The 19,138-nt window shown below is 45.2% G+C and overlaps 1 protein-coding gene across 2 annotated transcripts in view; it reads left to right on the top strand.

Annotated features, from left to right (window-relative positions):
* The window catches only part of TEC (tec protein tyrosine kinase), a 270,212-nt gene that overhangs the window by 188,533 nt on the left and 62,541 nt on the right, over positions 1–19,138 (top strand). For both annotated transcript variants that reach the window (XM_075347019.1, XM_075347018.1), the window contains exons 3-5: positions 430–534; positions 4,489–4,570; positions 14,661–14,789. In XM_075347019.1, the coding sequence (XP_075203134.1) occupies positions 430–534; positions 4,489–4,570; positions 14,661–14,789 (316 nt within the window). The remainder of the gene's footprint in view (positions 1–429; positions 535–4,488; positions 4,571–14,660; positions 14,790–19,138) is intronic.

The following is a 19,138-nucleotide window of genomic DNA, read 5'->3' as shown; positions in this document are numbered from 1 at the left end:
TCAAAAACCTGAAGCGGGATGAAGAGTATCCAGCTGCGGGTGGCAGCAGACTAGTCACGTTTCTGCCCATGGTTCCTAACCGGATGTTCAAGCCATATTTTCTCTGATACCACAGAACATTTCAGAAAAATATATAATGGGCTGTAATTGTGCAGCCAGGCTCTGTTTCATGCCGCTTGCAGTTTGGGCCCCATGAATCATATGACTGGTTCCCTTCAATAACCTACAGTCTATACATATAATGTGTGTTTGACTGCAGAAGCAATCAGTCCCATGGTACTTTCTTTTACTACAAATATGATATTGGAAGGCACAGAAGACTTCATGGTTCTTTTTTTCCTTTGTAGAGCTCCAGTGACTTGTCATATTTTAGATGGTTTCATTAATGATCTCATTTGCAATGTTCTTGTTCCTACTTTATTTTTGCAGAAGAGAAACAAGAAAGGGTCAGTAGACATAACCAAAATAAAGTGTGTAGAAGTTGTGAAGAGTGACATAGACCAGGTTCCTTGCCAAAATAAATATGCATTTCAGGTAGGTGGTCACTTATTACCTGTTTATTCACTAAAGTGCTCACTGTGGTTACATCTTGTCAGGGATTTTAATGCGCACACAGAACCTTACACACAGACACAAAATTAAAAATTAAATTGCTGTTTTTTCCATTTTATCAATATACTGTATCTCGAACGGTTCCTGAACTCCGCACTAAACCATGTAGTACTCGGCACTAAACCGAGTAGAGAGCCGTGGTGCTCCATCCGACCACTGCTGGAGGTGATAAGAGCATTACACGTCCATCCATCGTATATTCCTCTCCCATCATAAGGGTAGATCAGCAATATAAAAGTAGTGGACAACCCCTTTAATTCTGCACCAGATTATAAATGGCTGCTTAGGTCAAATCCAGTGCTTAATTTTTTGACCTATCATAGTTTTAATTACATGGCTTTAAATTCAGTGAAAAGTCATCTTTAACCCCTTATTAAAATATATTGTATATTTCATTTTATATGTCACATGCTGACTCCCTGACTTTGATGAGGTATTGCATCAAAGTCAGGTAGATATGTAACCATCATCTGTGATGTTCCACAATCATCTAACTCTAACAGCTGCGGGTGGAACTGTGCTTCGCCCACCTCTATTAACATGTTAAATGCCGCTGTCCATTCTGTCCAGTATGGGGCCGCGTTATTCTATGCACCCATCAGCGCACCTATGACATGATCGCAGGCTACCGATGGGTTGCCATGGCAGACGGGGGTCTGCTGAAGAGATAGAGATAGATATATATATATATATATATATATATATATATGTTCAAATGTCTTAAAGGGAATCTGTCACCAGCAGCTAATCTGGGCAGAGATCCTGATTCCAACGATATGTGACTTGCTGGGCTGTTTAGTGTAGTTTTGATAAAATCACTGATTAATCAGCAGTAGATTATCATTACAGGACTACTTGGTGTGCTGCCAGGTTGTTGAGTATATTCATGAGCTTTGTATAACTGCTAGATCTGCAGCAGAGAAAATATTGATTTTATCAAAATGAAAATAAACAGCTCAGTAAGTGACACATCACTGGGATCAGTCTCTGTTTCTACATTATGCTGCTCTCAGATGATGGAGCAAAAACCTGGTGACAGATTCCCTTTAATCCCTTCACAACCAAGGATGTATATATGCTCCCTTGGGCTTGTATGACTCTTTAATAGTGTTGAGCGGACCCGGATCTGAAAAATCCGGATCCGCACGGTTCGAGGTTCCGATCCGATTCCGACCAGTACCCGGGATCCGGGGTGCACGATCCGGATCCGGGTTTTTTTTTCTCTCTCTCTCTTTCTCTCTCTCTCTCTCTCTCTCTCTTCTCTCTCTCTCTCTCTCTCTCTCTCTCTCTCTCTCTTTCTCTCTCTCTCTCTCTTTCTCTCTTTCTCTCTCTCTTTCTTCCCGGACCCGACTCCCCATTCATTTACATAGCCGCGGATTCCGAATCGGATCCAAACTTCAGCGGCAACCCGATCCGGATCCGTCGGACCCGGATTATAGCCGATCCGCTCAACTCTACGCTTTAATTATTCCCCGCACATGTCTGCTGATCTGATCAGCAGACATGTGGTCAACAGGTGCACACATGTTCACCTGTTAACCCCATATATTGCAGTGTCAAACCCTGACAGCGCAATCTAATGCCTTTTGGTTGGGGACTTGCCATTCCCCGCCAACATCGGTGGATCTGTGACACAATCATGGGGTGCCAATGGGTTGTCATGACTGCAATGACTCAGCTGATGATCCCTGTCACTGTCATGACTCACTTCCTGTGAATGCCAGCAAAGCATTCACAGGAGAACAGCATTTCTTCTGATGAGAGGGATCCCTTTTTCAGGTATACCACATGATAATATGAATTAGGTCATTTAAATGTTTAAGTCATGCCACAAAAAAACAAGTCCCCATATGTCTATGTGAATGGGGAAAAAAAGGAATGTATATTGTAAAAAGAGGAAGAAAACAAAAAAAACGGAAATTAGAAAAAAAAAAAAAATTCACTGACAGAATCTGTGTGTGAAAAAAAATCACATCATGCTCGATTTTTTTTTTTACCTACGGAAATCGGATGACACTAACCCATTCTACTCAATGGGTGCAAGAAAAAAAAATGTATGCCACAGTACAGCATCCGATTTTTACAGATACAGTATATTGCAATTCTGTAACAGCAAACTGTAAATAGTCCTGTAAACTATTAAAAGCTGCTTATGTAAAAAAAAAAAAAAACATATTGCACACGGATGAAAAGTGAGAAAAAAATTGTCTAACTTTTCGTGACGAAAATCAAATCGATTTTTTTTTTTCCCAATGTTTGTGTGACTCCAGCCTTACAGGTAAGGTATCACTTCTTTATTAGACTAGTTTGATTCTCGGAAAAACGTTTTGGAACCTTTTGAGGCCTCATTCACTCATCAGTATTTTTGATCATTTGAATTCCACAGAGCAGGTGTCAGTCTTTAAGTTTTTCTCTGTAATTTTCACTCCTGGATTTGGCGTAGAAACAATGATGTAAAATGCTGACGTGTCAATTAGGCCTAACAAGATAGATGAATAACAGTGTTTTGGGTCAAATTATTTTTATAACACGTAACTCCAAATTTCATATATAACAATATGTTTTTAAGCTCCCTCTAGTGGTGGCTGCTATAAGCCAGAATTTATTTATTAAAGGAGTTGTCCTGTACTTTATATTTATGGCCTATTTGTGGCATATCCATTAATATCAGATCAGTGGAGGTGCTGCACCCTGCACCCCTGCTGATCACAGGGCCGGCACCATCGGATCAGCTGTGCAGTGGACCTACACAGCTCCTTCCACTGTATAGTGGCTTCAGCGAGGAACTGCAGATCCACCCGTATTCAAATTAATAGGTGTGGATGTAAATTGTCTCTTCAGCAAGGAAGTAGATGAACTCTAGTGCCACCTGGAGGTAGCGATCCTAAAAGTCAAAAGTGACCCTTTAATGAGCCTTGTCATATGACTTAGGATTTATGCTGTATCAGAACCTCAATTTACAGACTCGGTGTTTTGGGTGATTGCCCCTCGTCAGTGCAAAGTATGAGATCTAATCTGGATGTATGAGAGGCTAAGATGCGGTTTAAAAGGAATGCTATTGTGTGTGGATGTGGATTACTTGGTCGTGGCCGCTATTGATGCAGCTGTGTAGGTCTGCAGTTGAGCACATCCAGTCCCGGGTGTCACACCCCCACCAATCTGATTTTGACAACTCAGGACAGGCCATCAATATAAAGTACTGGACAACCCCTTTAACCACTCTTTTAGTCTCTGCATAGAATTTCAAGGGGTATTCTCATCTCTAAGGTCCTATCCCAATATGTAGCAGGTGTAATAACAATAATATTAGCAAATACCTCCAATTAGAAATGTAGTATAGTTCTCCTGATTCACTATGTCTTTTACCTCATGTTCAGGGGATTGCAGGACCTTAGTTACGACCACACATAGTCAGTTAGTTGCTAGTGGTTGTAACCATAGATACCTAAAGGTCCTGCAATGCCCTGCACATGAGGTAAGTGATATAGTGAATCATAAGAATACTGCATTTCTCATTGGAGGTATTTGATAATATTACTATTATTATTTTTTTATTATTATTATTACACCTACTACATATTGGGATAGGAGCTTGGAGATCAGAATACCCCTTTAAGCTCCGTAAATATACATAGATACAACGATATAAAAAAGTATTTAACCTTCATTTTTGGACCAATTAATAGAAAATAAACAAAACAAAATAGTGTTCAAGGGTGGACATTTCATTTCAAAGTTTCCAAAACGATGCTGTACTAGTCATCATATATCATTCTAGTAAATCTGGATTCGTGGCCAGTGCTGGCTTCCTGTAGTAAGTCCTGAGTGTGTTGTGGTGTGGTCTCCATGATCTTATTTCCTTCCTCCATTTCACAGATTATTTATGATACGAACACTTTGTATGTGTTCGCACCTACTGCTTACAGCCGGTCCCAATGGGTGAAAAGTCTGAAAAAAGGTGACCTTTACTGTCTTCTCTTTATTGACGATTTATAAAATTATTACAATTTGTTGTTAGTGCTGGATGTTTGTTGTATTTTGTTACACACATAGGCCCATGTATATGAAGGAAGCAGATTTTGGTGTATAGTGTGCAACTAAAATGACACATGATGATAAATGTCATTTTAGCAGTAAAGTTGAGCAAGTGTGAGGTCTTCAGAGCACATGTAATTTTATGGCAAATTTAATATGAACAACAGGCAGAAATGGTGCAAATATTGCAGTAAATCGACAAGTGCTCATAAGAAATATTTTATAACCTCACTGAAAGGTAAAAGTCACCAAATGACTACCTTCTTGGTAAAATGTGGCACATATTACTCCAGCCTCATCCTGTTCTTACACTTAATATACTTATGGTTATTTTATACACATACTGAAAAAAAAGTATCCCAGTAAAAAAAAAGAAATGGTTTTACATTCTCATGTAAAAAAAAGTCATACCAAAAAAGAAAGACTACAGAAGTTTTTCCATCTTTAATGTGACCCATAATCTGTACAATTCAATTGGAAAATAAACTGAAATCTTTTCGTTTGGAAAAAGAAAAATAAAGAACTAAAATAATGTGGTTGCATAAATGTACACAGCCTTAAACTAATACTTTGTTGAAGTACCCTTTGAATTTATGACAGCATTCAGTCTTTTAGCGTAGGATCCTTTCAGCATGGCACATCTAGAATTGGCAATCTTTGCCCACTATTCTTCTAATAGCGCTCCAAATCTGTCAGATTCTGAGGGCATCTCCTGTGTCCTGTGCCCTCTTCAGGTCACCTACAGATTTTCAATTGGATTCAGATCTGGGCTTTGGTTGGGCCATTCCAAATCTTTGATTTTCTTCTCGTGAAGCCATTTTTTTTGATAATTTGGAGGTGTTCACATGGTCGTTGTTATTCCAAAAGATGACATTTCTCTTCAGCTTTTTAGTAAAGGCCTGAAGGTTTTGTTCCAAAATTGACTGATATTTGGAACTGTTCATAATTTCCTCCATTCTGACTAAAGCCCAAGTTCCAGCTGTCAAAAAACACCCCCAAAGCATAATGCTGCTTCCATTATGATTTATTGTGGCTTTGGTGTTCCTTTGGTGATGCGTATTATTAGCTTTTCTCCACATGTATGTTTTTGAATTGTGGAAAAAAGTTCAACTTTGTTGGAATCAATTCATTTCCCCAAATGCTTTTGGTAGACTTGATGTAGGTTTTGGCAAACCATAGCCAGCCTTGTATGTATGCTTTATTATGGGGCGGCACGGTGGCTCAGTGGTTAGCACTGCAGTCTTGCAGCGCTGGGGTCCTGGGTTCAAATCCCACTCAGGACAACATCTGCAAGGAGTTTGTATGTTCTCCCCGTGTTTGCGTGGGTTTCCTCCCATACTCCAAAGACATACAGATAGGGACTCTAGATTGTGAGCCCCAATGGGGACAGTGTTGCCAATGTATGTAAAGCGCTGTGGAATTAATAGTGCTATATAAATGAATAAATTATTATTATTATTATTTATTAGAAAAGGCTTGCATCTTCTTGCCACTCTACCTCTAGCCCAGAGACAAAAAGAATATAGGAGATTGTTGTCACATGCAGTTTAGAACCAGTACTTGCCAGCAGTCTTTATTTCTCAGCATTGAGGACACCATTACTCCTGATCAAATTGCCAAATCTATAGCTGAAATGCAGGCCCAAACTTACAAGGAATCTCTGCTATTCTTCTCTGCCACCTGCACACTCATTATTGGACCACTCGCCATCCATTTAGCAAGCACACTGCCTTCTGTCACATCCAAATATCTTAAGTTTTGACTCCTCAGTCCAGACCACCTGCTTTTTTTTTATGCAGCCCTAGTTTTTGTGCATAGTTCAGTCACTTTACATTGTTTCTATATTGAAGTTATGGCTTTTTTGGCTGCAATTCTTCCATGAAGACCACTTCTGGCCAGACTTTTCTGAATGTTAGCTGGATCTAGCTGGGTCCCACTGGTTGCTGACAGTTCTGAGCTGATAGAAATATAATAAAACTGACCCGCACATCCAACAAATGTGAACAGGTGCTAACTGAAAAAACATAGTAACTATAAATGCATACAGTTGCACACTGAAAAAGCCAAAAATGTACAAGGGACATTTTTGGCTTTTTCAGTGTGCAGCTGTATGCATTTATAGTTCTGAGCTGATGGCACTGCTGGACATCTTCCGATTTCAAAGAGAAGTAATCATAATGTGTTTTTCATCTGCTGCACGAAGATTCTATAACACCCATGTCTGAACATACTGCTGCCTGGTCACTAGATGGTGTCTCACTAATGCCACAATTATTGCTGGATGTCAGCAGTGTGTGGGTGTTTAGCTTTTAGATTGTTGGAACTAGTTGTCCATGTCCTATACATTTGTGTTTTGCTGCATTGAGTTGGTTGGTAATTAGCTCTCTGCTGAGAACCTTGATTGGGGCACCCTTCTATACAATCACCAGCAGACGGTCTCTAGCCGTCAGTTATTTATTTCCTCTAGATCTGGTCACTATGAACCTTTGCTCCTGTCTGCTGTTTTGTATATCCTGTTGTTTGACCTTGGCTTGTATTTTGACCGCCTGTTTGCCTTTTAGATTTTGTCTCTGATGATGATATTGACTCTGCATGACGACCTCTCTAACCTCTGCTATGCTTAGCAGCAATGCAGTAGACCCTTTTGAAAAAACGAATTCCTGCACAGTGGTTAAAGGTTGAAGCCCAGGGTTCATCTTGAATCCGGCAGACAGTGTTTTGTGCCTAGTCTGCCCCTCTGTAGTCTTTTTGAGTATGTGGCCTCTAACTATTTCATCTACGGTCCTCAATGTTTCCCATTTCTAGCTGCTTCAAAAGAGCATAAACAGCACATATTGAAATCCTGTATGCGTTGAAATCTTTGCCTGGGAGAGACCTCACTTATATAGTACTAGAAGGTGGCCTGATTCTACGCATCGGGTATTCTAGAATTTACGTATTGTGTAGTTCATGTATGATTTTTGTTATATATATATATACTAGAAGGTGGCCCGATTCTACGCATCGGGTATTCTAGAATTTACGTATTGTGTAGTTCATGTATGATTTTTGTTATATATATATATATATATATATATATATATATATATATGTAGAGATGTTGTTGTGTGTAGTTACCAAGTGTTTGTGTAGGCTCTGTACATGTTCTGGGTGTTGTCTGGGTGTGGCGGGGGGTGAGAGCGGTGTTGTATGTGTGTTGCGTGTGTTGCGTTGTTTGTGGAGCGCTGTGTGTCTGTAGCGTTGTGTGTGTGTGTTGCGCGGTTTGTGTGTGTGTGGTGTGTTTTGGGGGGAGGTATGTTTTGTGCAATGTGTGTGTTGTGCGGTATGTGCGTATATTTGTGTGTGCCGCGGTGTTTGTGTGTTGGGTGTTGTGTGTGTGCAGCGTTGTCTGTATGTGTGGGTGTCTGTGTAGGGCAGTTGTTTGTGGTTCCCAGTGTGTGTGTGTGTGTGTGGTGTGTTGTGCAGTGCGCGCGTGTGTGTGTGTGTGTGTGTGTGTGTGTGTGTGTATCAGCCTCTCTTCTCTCAGCCTACCTCTCCCAGCCTCCCTCCTCCCAGCCTCCCTCAGCATCAGCCTCCCTCTCCCAGCCTCCCCAAGCATCAGCCTCCACCAGCATCAGCCTCTCTCCTTCCAGCCTCCCCCAGCATCAGCCTCCGCCAGCATCAGCCTCTCTCCTTCCAGCCTCCTCCAGCATCAGCCTCCCTCTCCCAGCCTTCCCCAGGATCAGCCTCTCTCCTCCCAGCCTCCGTCCTCCCAGCCTTCCCCAGCATCAGCTTTCCCCTCCCAGCCTCCCTCAGCATCAGCCTTCCCCAGCATCAGCCTCTCTCCTCCCAGCCTCAGCCTCTCTCCTTCCAGCCTCCCCCAGCATCAGCCTCTCTCCTTCCAGCTTCCCTCAGCATCAGCCTCCCCTTCCCAGCCTTCCCCAGGATCAGCCTCTCTCCTCCCAGCCTCCTTCCTCCCAGCCTCCCCCTCCCAGCCTCCCTCAGCATCAGCCTTCCGCTCCCAGTCTCCCCCAGCATCAGCCTCCCCATGCATCAGCCTCTCTCCTTCCAGCCTCCCCCAGCATCAGCCTCCCCTTCCCAGCCTTCCCCAGGATCAGCCTCTCTCCTCCCAGCCTCCTTCCTCCCAGCCTCCCCCTCCCAGCCTCCCTCAGCATCAGCCTTCCGCTCCCAGTCTCCCCCAGCATCAGCCTCCCCAAGCATCAGCCTCCACCAGCATCAGCCTCTCTCCTTCCAGCCTCCCCCAGCATCAGCCTCTCTCCTTCCAGCCTCCCTCAGCATCAGCCTCCCGTTCCCAGCCTTCCCCAGGATCATCCTCTCTCCTCCCAGCCTCCTTCCTCCCAGCCTCCCTTAGCATCAGCCTTCCCCTCCCAGTCTCCCCCAGCATCAGCCTCCCCAAGCATCAGCCTCCACCAGCATTAGCCTCCACCAGCATTAGCCTATCTCCTTCCAGCCTCCCCCAGCATCAGCCTCCCCAAGCATCAGCCTCCACCAGCATCAGCCTCCTTCGTCCCAGCCTCCCCCTCCCAGCCTCCCCCAGCATCAGCCTCTCTCCTCCCAGCCTTACCCATGATCAGCCTCTCTGCTCCCAGCCTCCTCCAGCACGCCGTGCTCCTCTGCCGACACTCACACACCCGATCGCATCCACTCACACACACCCGATCGCATCCACTCACACACACCCGATCGCATCCACTCACACACACCCGATCGCATCCACTCACACACACCCGATCGCATCCACTCACACACACCCGATCGCATACACTCACACACACAGACATTGACGATATCGCACATACGCGCTTATACTCACAACATCCGGGGATATCACATGCTTCTGGCCATGTGATCCTCCGGCAGGTCCTGGAAGATCACAACAGCACAGTATCGAGGCCGAGAAGCAAGCGATATCCCAGGATGTTGTGAGTATGTGGATGCGATGTGATGTGTGTGTGTGAGTGAGTGTGATCTGATTTGTGTGTGTGTATGTGTGTGCTGTTATGTGTGTGTGCTGTTATGTGTCTGTATTTTCCGGCACTGCAGGACCTTGATGTGTGGATGCGATGTGATGTGTGTGTGAGGTGTGTGTCAGAGTGAGTGTGAGCCGGTGTACACTGGTAACTATGATACACATCGGGTAACTAAGGGACCTTAGTTACCCGATGTGTTTAATGGTTACCAGCGTTCACGGCCTCCGTGAAGATCCCAGCATCGCAAGGTTATGTGTGGCGCTGCTGGGATCCTGACGGAGCCGGTGTAGAAGCAAGAGATATCCCAGCATGTTGTGATGTGTGAGGTGTGTGTGAGAGTGAGTGTGAGTGTGATCTGATGTGTGTGTGTGTACTCACCTGGGAATCGGGGCTCCGTGTCAGTTGGGCCAGAGCGAGCGTGCATTGCGTGAGGGGGGCGGGGCCTGCAGAGAGCCGGGGCGAGAGGCCAATCCGTGTGGGGGGGCGGGGCCATGGCGAGCCCAGCGGCCAATCAGCTTTGTGTCACCGTAAGGACACAATTTCGGAGCATGACAGACAGACAGACAGACAGACAGACAGAATAAGGCAATTATATATATAGATGACTACTTTGTTTCTTATTGCTGTGCCTAGTTTAGCCATGACATATATGACCTGTGATATGAAACTGTCTTCCACAACCCCACCTTTGTAGCAGAGCTTGGTTGTTCCTCACCCAGATTTAAGCCTCCCACACAGCTGTTTGTGTTTCATTTAATGAAAGTGTTTTTAACCTAAATATGAAAATAATGATCTTTATCACTTCATTGGTATAATTGGTGGCTACTCATATTCCTGACTATAATCCTACACAATCCCTGACTCCGTGCAAGTGTACATAAAAAAATGGATGCTGATTTGAAGGCAAAGGGCGGTCACACTAAATAGAGATTCCATCAAAAGGCACAAATCCAGCACAAAATCCAGGTAATGTAGAAAAAATTAAAACTCCATTTATTGTGAACAAGTTAAAACCATGACAATGGGAATTAGGAGTCACAATAACATGTTTCGAACTCAGATGTTCTTAGTCATAATGTCTAAGAACATCTGAGCTCGATTTCTACATTACCTGGATTTCCTGCTGGATTTTTGCCTTTTGATGGACCTTCCAGTCTCTCTGTATCTCTGTTGCAACCTGCTGATGACACTCTAAGCTCTGTGTCCACTTCCATCTGAGAACATCCTGCTTGAAGCTTCTCATTGTTGAGCTAATGTTGATCCATTGTTAGTTGTTGTCTAGGTCTCATGATGTGATTTCACTTATAAGCATATATCTTTTTCTTACGTGCAAATGGGTAGATAAAAAGCCTAGGTGTTGGCATATTTTATTTTCCAAGTAGACTAGAAGATTATTTTCTTTTAAAAAGATTGTCAACTATTACTATTTTTTTTATTTTGTTTTAGTTCTGAAAAAGCTGTAAAATAATAAATTAAGAATTACTCTCTTTACCAATCCCCTACCTCTTTCCATTGAAAAATGTCTTAAGTCTCCCATTGGTCTCTTTATTTCCTGTGACCACTGCACTCAATCACTAGCTAGTGAGGTGATCAAAGTGTCACTTCTACAGCTAGTGATTGGCTACAATAGTCATATGTTCAATGGACATCATGACAGTGTAGGAAGTGGAGAAACCAGTGGAAGAGCTGCAATGACAGGGGTAGAGGATCGGTAAAATGAGTATTCCATTTTTCTTTAAACTGAATTTGTCAGCAGGATTCTATCTCCCAAAATATGTATATGTACAGTATATTTAGTTCTTTCAAAGACGAGGTCAGTAAAACCTTTACATAGGCAGTTTATTCTTCCATTACTGAGAAATCAATGTTTGAATTGAAATGTAAATGAGCCTGAAGAGCTATTTTTGTAGATTTGAAGCCTCTGTAAAGCCCGCTTTACACGCTTCAATATATCTCACAATCCGTCGTTGGGGTCAAGTTGTAAGTGACGCACATCCGGCATCGTTTGTGAGGTATCTGCGTGTGACATCTACGTGCGATCAGGATTGAACGCAAAACCGTTGATCGCAAACACATCGTATCATTCTCTAGAATTGAGCGTTTTGTTGCACGAACCTAGTGAATTGTAACGTGTGACATCCCTCATACGATTTTGGTGTCTGATGCTATGTGCGCAGGTGTGCGCTCTGCACCGCAGCTTATAAAAGGTCTGCTTCAGAGCGCAGCTGAAAAGCTGCGTTCTGAAGCTCCTCACAATGTCTGTCATTCACTAATCTCTGTCAGTCCGTCACTATCTCTGTCCCTCACTCTCTGTCCATGTCAGTCTATCCCCCTCTCTCATATACTCACCGATCCCCGGCGCTGCACTGCATTCACACTGCTCCGGCGGCTTTTACTGTTTTGAAAAAGCCGGCCGCCCATTAAACAATCTCGTATTCCCTGCTTTCCACGCCCACCGGCGCCTGTGATTGGTTACAGTGAGACACGCCCCCCACGCTGAGTGACAGGTGTCACACTGCACCCAATCACAGCAGCCGGTGGGCGTGTCTATACTGTGTAGTGCAATAAATAATTAAATAATTAAAAAAAACGGCGTGCGGTTCCCCCCAATTTTAAAACCAGCCAGATAAAGCCATACGGCTGAAGGCTGGTATTCTCAGGATGGGGAGCTCCACGTTATGGGGAGCCCCCCAGCCTAACAATATCAGCCAACAGCCGCCCAGAATTGCCGCATACATTATATGCGACAGTTCTGGGACTGTACTCGGCTCTTCCCGATTTGCCCTGGTGCGTTGGCAAATCGGGGTAATAAGGAGTTATTGGCAGCCCATAGCTGCCAATAAGTCCTAGATTAATCATGTCAGGCGTCTATGAGACACCCTCCATGATTAATCTGTAAATTACAGTAAATAAACACACACACCCGAAAAAGTCCTTTATTAGAAATAAAAAACACAAACATATACCCTGGTTCACCACTTTAATCATCCCCAAAAAGCCCTCCATGTCCGGCGTAATCCAGGATGGTCCAGCGTCGCTTCCAGCGCTGCTGCATGGAGGTGACCGGAGCTGCAGAAGACACAGCCGCTCCGGTCACCTCCACACAGCTAATGAAGACAGCCGCGCGATCAGCTGCTGTCACTGAGGTTACCCGCTGTCACTGGATCCAGCGGTGGCCGCGGGTAACCTCAGTGACAGCTCAGCTGATCGCGCTACTCACCGCCGCTCCTATCACCTCCACGCAGCAACTGAGGTGAGTTGCGCGATCACCTGAGCTGTCACTGAGGTTACCCGCGGCCACCGCTGGATCCAGTGACAGCGGGTAACCTCAGTGACAGCAGCTGATCGCACGGCTGTCTTCATTACCTGCATGGAGGTGACCGGAGCGGCTGTGTCTGCTGCAGCTCCGGTCACCTCCATGCAGCAGCGCTGGAAGCGACGCTGGACCATCCTGGATCACGCCGGACATGGAGGGCTTTTTGGGGATGATTAAAGTGGTGAACCAGGGTATATGTTTGTGTTTTTTATTTCTAATAAAGGACTTTTTCGGGTGTGTGTGTGTTTATTTACTGTAATTTACAGATTAATCATGGAGGGTGTCTCATAGACGCCTGACATGATTAATCTAGGACTTATTGGCAGCTATGGGCTGCCAATAACTCCTTATTACCCCGATTTGCCAACGCACCTGGGCAAATCGGGAAGAGCCGGGTACAGTCCCAGAACTGTCGCATATAATGTATGCGGCAATTCTGGGCGGCTGTTGGCTGATATTGTTAGGCTGGGGGGCTCCCCATAACGTGGAGCTCCCCATCCTGAGAATACCAGCCTTCAGCCGTATGGCTTTATCTAGCTGGTTTTAATATTGGGGGGAACCGCACGCCGTTTTTTTTAATTGTTTAATTATTTATTGCACTACACAGTATAGACACGCCCACCGGCTGCTGTGATTGGGTGCAGTGTGACACCTGTCACTCAGCGTGGGGGGTGTGTCTCACTGTAACCAATCACAGGCGCCGGTGGGCGTGGAAAGCAGGGAATACGAGATTGTTTAATGGGCGGCCGGCTTTTTCAAAACAGTAAAAGCCGCCGGAGCAGTGTGAATGCCGTGCAGCGCCGGGGATCGGGGATCGGTGAGTATGAGAGAGGGCTGCTAACTTCAGTAACTTAGGAGATTAGCGGTCACCGGTGAGTCCTTCACAGGTGACCGCTAATCAGGGCGCGACACAGACAGAGCCGCAGCATGACAATGAAGTCGGGTGAAGTTCACCCGAGTTCATTCTGACAGTGCGGCTCTGTCTGTGTCTGCTGTCATCTGCCATTCAGCTCTGCTGCATGGCTGTCTGTGTCTGCTGTCAGCGGCCATGTAGCAGAGCTGAACGGCAGATGACATAGTTAAAAAGCATCCCTACACATTACACACGCTTGGCAAGTCAATAAATAAAAAAAAAAAAAAGTGCCCAATGCATACGTCACAGAACACATGATCTAAAGGATCGCACACAAAATTGACCAAATTAACATAGACTACTAACGCACGTGTGACAGCAAATGAACGACCAACGTGAAATCTCAAGATCCCGTATGCAACCTGGGCGTGTCACATCGCAAATGCGATTGTACAACTAATTGCAACGTGTAAAGTGGGCTTAACTCCAGCTCTATTCCCACCCAGCGCTGCCTTCTCCTTTTTGGCTGCCAGCTTCTATGCTGTGTGAGTTTAGGCAAATGAGTCTTCTGTCAAGTAGAAGGAGGCCACACTATGCGGGGAATAGAGCTGGAGTGACAGAGGCTTCAAATCTACGAATAGTTCATCAGCCTCCTTAGCATATAAATTCTAATTTCTGAGTAGTGAAGGAATGGAACGGATCGGAGATGCAAAGGTATTGCTGGACTTGTCTTTGAAAGAGCTACATACATATACTGTATAAAGAATTTGCGATGTGATATCATGCTGACAGCTTTCTTCTCTCCTTTTTTTTGGACAAGCTTTTAAATATTTGGTACTATTCTGTGACAAAATCTGTCCTGGTTTCTTTACAGAAATAAAGTATAACAACAATACAGTGTCCAAGTACCATCCTCAATTTTGGGCAGATGGTGTGTATCAGTGCTGCAGGCAAACCGAAAAATTGGCTCCGGGATGTGAAGAATATAATCTGTTTAATGATTGTAAGTTGGAAAGAAATTCTTTTATTCTTTTACATTACATTGCCCTGTTATAGTTTTGGATGCAATAATATAAAACGGCAGAGAAGCAATAGTATACATTAGTATATCTCACATATGTGATAGCAGAACTGAAGCTACTGTTTGATTGTTATGTGTTTGCGTACACAGTGTGACCTAAAACAGGCATTGTCTTCTTAAGGACTGCAGGAAAGACCAGAGAAATATGTCTGCCAGCATTCCTACTCACAGTAGGGCACATTATGTGAAATCTCAGCTTGAAGTCTAGTGAGCATTTCTTTAAACACGACTGAGCTTTGATTAGCTAGGACTTGGAGGGAGGTGTGAAAGCGCACACCCCCAGGGAAGACTCCTGAAGGAACCCTCAGTTGGACTGCAAGCTGAGATTTCACATGCTGCGCTCCAAAACCCACAAATGTGAATACCTCTGCAAAGAAGGGACTCACCGCAAAGTGGAAAGGAGCGGCAGAATCAAGGGAGCTCAGGGATTTTTACAAGGCATTTAACTCATTTTTTTAGCAAGTAATAGGTCCTCTTTAACCCCTTCACGATCCATGACAGATCTATCTGTCATGGATCGTGTGAGGTTAATCCCCGCCCCCTGCCGGGGGCAGGTCGCGGCGATCCGCGCACATATCGGCTGTTTTCAACAGCTGACATGTGTGCCTGCATGTTACGAGTGGAATCACATTCCACTCGCAACATTTAACTCCTTACATCTCGCTGCCAAAGTCTGGGAGCGAGATGAATATGCGCGTGGCCATTATTTTCACTTACCGGCGCCCCCACCGGAAGTCACGTGCGTGATTACGTGACTTTCGGTGGTTGCCATGGTAGCACAGGGTCATGTGATGACGCCTGTAGCTGTCATGAGTCACCGAGTGAATCAGAAAGTGAACATATCTGCTGTTTACAGCTGTGATCAGCAGATATGGCAGAGCGATCGCATTGCTGATCGCTATAGCCCCCTAGGGGGACTAGTAAAATAAAAAAAAAGTAAAAAAAAAGTTTTAAAAAATTAAAAAAAAACAAAACCTAAAAGTTCAAATCACCCCCCTTTCACCCCATTGAAAATGAAAGGGTTAAAAAAATAAAAAACATACACATATTTGGTATCGCCGCATTCAGAAATGCCCAATCTATCAAAATATAAAATCAATTAATCTGATTGGTAAACGGTATAGCGTCAAAAAAATTTCAAACGCCAAACTTGTTTTTTGGTTGCCGCAAGTTTTACGCAAAATGCAATAACAGGCGATCAAAACGTACATCTGCGCAAAAATGGTACCGTTAAAAATGTCAGCTTGAGACGCAAAAAATAAGCCGTCACTGAGCCATAGATCCCAAAAAATGAGAACGTTACGGGTTTCGGAAAATGGCGCAAAACGTACGCCACTTTTATTGGACAGGCTTGTGAATTTTTTTAACCCCTTAGATCAGGGGTGGGGAACCTCCGGCCCCCGGGCCGTATGCGGCCCGCGATGACATTTTCTGCGGCCCCCGGGCACATTCCAGGCAATTCCAGTGCTCGAGCGGCACTTGCGCTTTTGCCGGCCGCCGGCCCTTTAAATCCCAGTGCGTTCTGGGTAGATGCTAGAATGTATGGGCTTTTTCCAGATCCTGTTTGCAGCCCTTTTCGGGACCTGACTACAGCCCGTACATTCTAGATTGAACCCGGGACTGTGCTCGCGTGCTCAGGGTTTACCTTGTGGGCGGGTAAGCAGCGCGCTGTGCTCCTTTCACAGAAGAGGTTCAGCAGATGCCTCCCGGACCTATGCTGTGTGACTCCTCCTCCCCAAGAACTGTGAGTATGCAACCCATCGCTGCCCCCCCCATCCAGTGCTATGTACCCCCTAGTACTGTGTGTAACCCCTCAGTGCTGTGTAATCTGTGCAGCCTTCTAGTGTTGTCAGTGCTGCCACATAGTGCTCTACCTGCTGTCTCCTAGTGCTGTCACCTAATGCTCTCCGTGCTGCCTCCTAGTGCTGCCACCTGGTGCTCTCTGTGCTGCCACCTGTTGCTCTCTGTGCTGCCACCTGGTGCTCTTTTTGCTGCCACCTAGTGCTCTTTGTGCTGCCACCTAGTGCTCTTTGTGCTGCCACCTAGAGCTTTCTGTGCTGCCACCTAGTGCTCTTTGTGCTGCCACCTAGTGCTCTTTGTGCTGCCACCTAGTGCTCTTTGTGCTGCCACCTAGTGCTCTTTGTGCTGCCACCTAGTGCTCTTTGTGCTGCCACCTAGTGCTCTTTGTGCTGCCACCTAGTTCTGTCCATGCTGCCACCTAGTTCTGTCCATGCTGCCACCTAGTTCTGTCCATGCTGCCACCTAGTGCTCTCTGTGCTGCCACCTAGTGCTCTCTGTGCTGCCACCTAGTGCTCTCTGTGCTGCCACCTAGAGCTCTCTGTGCTGCCACCTAGTGCTCTCTGTGCTGCCACCTAGAGCTCTCTGTGCTGCCACCTAGTGCTCTCTGTTCTGCCACCTAGAGCTCTCTGTGCTGCCACCTAGAGCTCTCTGTGCTGCCACCTAGTGCTCTCTGTGCTGCCACCTAGTGCTCTCTGTGCTGCCACCTAGAGCTCTCTGTGCTGCCACCTAGAGCTCTCTGTGCTGCCAACTGGCGCTCTCTGTGCTGCCAACTGGCGCTCTCTGTGCTGCCAACTGGCGCTCTCTGTGCTGCCACCTAGTGCTGTCCGTTGTGCCACCTAGAGCTGTCCGTTGTGCCGCCTATAGTGCTGTCCGTTGTGCCACCTATAGTGCTGTCCGTTGTGCCACCTATAGTGCTGTCCGTTGTGCCGCCTATAGTGCTGTCCGTTGTACCGCCTATAGTGCTGTCTGTTGTGCCGCCTATAGTGCGGTCCGTTGTGCCGCCTATAGTGCTGTCCGTTGTGCCGCCTATAGTGCTGTCCGTTGTGCCGCATATAGTGCTGTCCGTTGTGCCGCCTATTGCTGTTCGTGCTGCCACCTAGTGCTGTCTGTGCCCGCCACCAGTGCTGTCCATGCTCAGCATCTCCTGTGATGTATACGCCCCTCTTGTGATATATATGCCCCAGTCCCTCCTGGGATGTATATGACGCAGCCTCTCCTGGGATGTATATGACGCAGCCTCTTCTGGGATGTATATGACGCAGCCTCTCCTGTGATGTATATGCCTCAGTATCTCCTGTGATGTGTATGCCCCCAGCCTCTCCTGTGATGTATATGTCCCAGCTTCTCCTGTGATGTGTATGCCCCCAGCCTCTCCAGACCAAGACAAACCTGGAAAAGCTGTTGTGAGAAACAAAATGATCAATATCACCGAACATCACAGCCGCTCCAGCCACCACATTAGGGGGGAGTTAATTGTTTGACCAAATATAGCCTGGTCGTTTTGAAGTTGATAATTTGGTGCGGCCCCCAAAGGTTGGTAGAAAATTCCAAATGGCCACCGGCAGTAAAAAGGTTCCCCACCCCTGCCTTAGATACAAGTAAACCTATACATGTTTGGTGTCTACAAACTCGCACCGACCTCAGGCATCAAACTGACACATCAGTTTTACCACACTTGGAATTTTGTTGCTGTTTTCCAGTACACTATATAGTAAAACTTATGGTTTAATTTAAAAGTACTATCAAAAACGAAGAAACTTCAGCTCTCCCCTCTTCACTCCCAAATCTTACCTCCGGTGCACGGAAACACCCTGACCTGGGTGGGAACACATGAAGAAAGGAAGAAATTCCAGCAACTTCAGGAGAAAGTAGAATTTTCTTAAAAAACAGTTTCTTTATTAGTAATAAAAATATTGGTTAAGACCTATTCAGGTTGAAACGCGTAGGAAACAGCTCCTCTGTCTTGCCTCTTCATTTTTTGTCTTGCTTGGATGGAATATTAATATTTTTATTACTAATAAAGAAACTGTTTTTTAAGAAAATTCTACTTTCTCCTGAAGTTGCTGGAATTTCTTCCTTTCTTAATTTAAAAGTACAACTTGTCCTGCAAAACAACAAGCCCTCATATGGCAAGATTGACAGAAAAATAAAAAAGTTATGGCTCTCGGAAGAAGGGGAGCAAAAAACAAAAACGGAAAGCGCCCCGGGGGCTGAAGGTGTTAAAGGGGTTGAACACTTGTAGAAAAATACTAAAATATCTCTTATTAATGGGCCCAGTGAAATTAAAAAATTCAAAAAAGATACTTCCCTGCCGTACTTGCAACACTTCATCATTCACAGCACAGTGTCCCTTGCTGGTCTCCCGCAGAGTTTACATTTGTGATTCTTAAGCTTGGATAAAGGTGAATGCTGCAGATGATCAGCAGCTAATGATTGGCTGCAGCGCAAACATGAGACCCCAATCTGGGTGT

Source organism: Anomaloglossus baeobatrachus, chromosome 1 (assembly GCF_048569485.1).
Source record: "Anomaloglossus baeobatrachus isolate aAnoBae1 chromosome 1, aAnoBae1.hap1, whole genome shotgun sequence".
Classification (NCBI taxonomy): Eukaryota; Metazoa; Chordata; class Amphibia; order Anura; family Aromobatidae; genus Anomaloglossus; species Anomaloglossus baeobatrachus.
The sequence above is the reverse complement of the archived record's forward strand: the minus strand, read 5'-3'. Positions and strand labels throughout refer to the sequence as shown.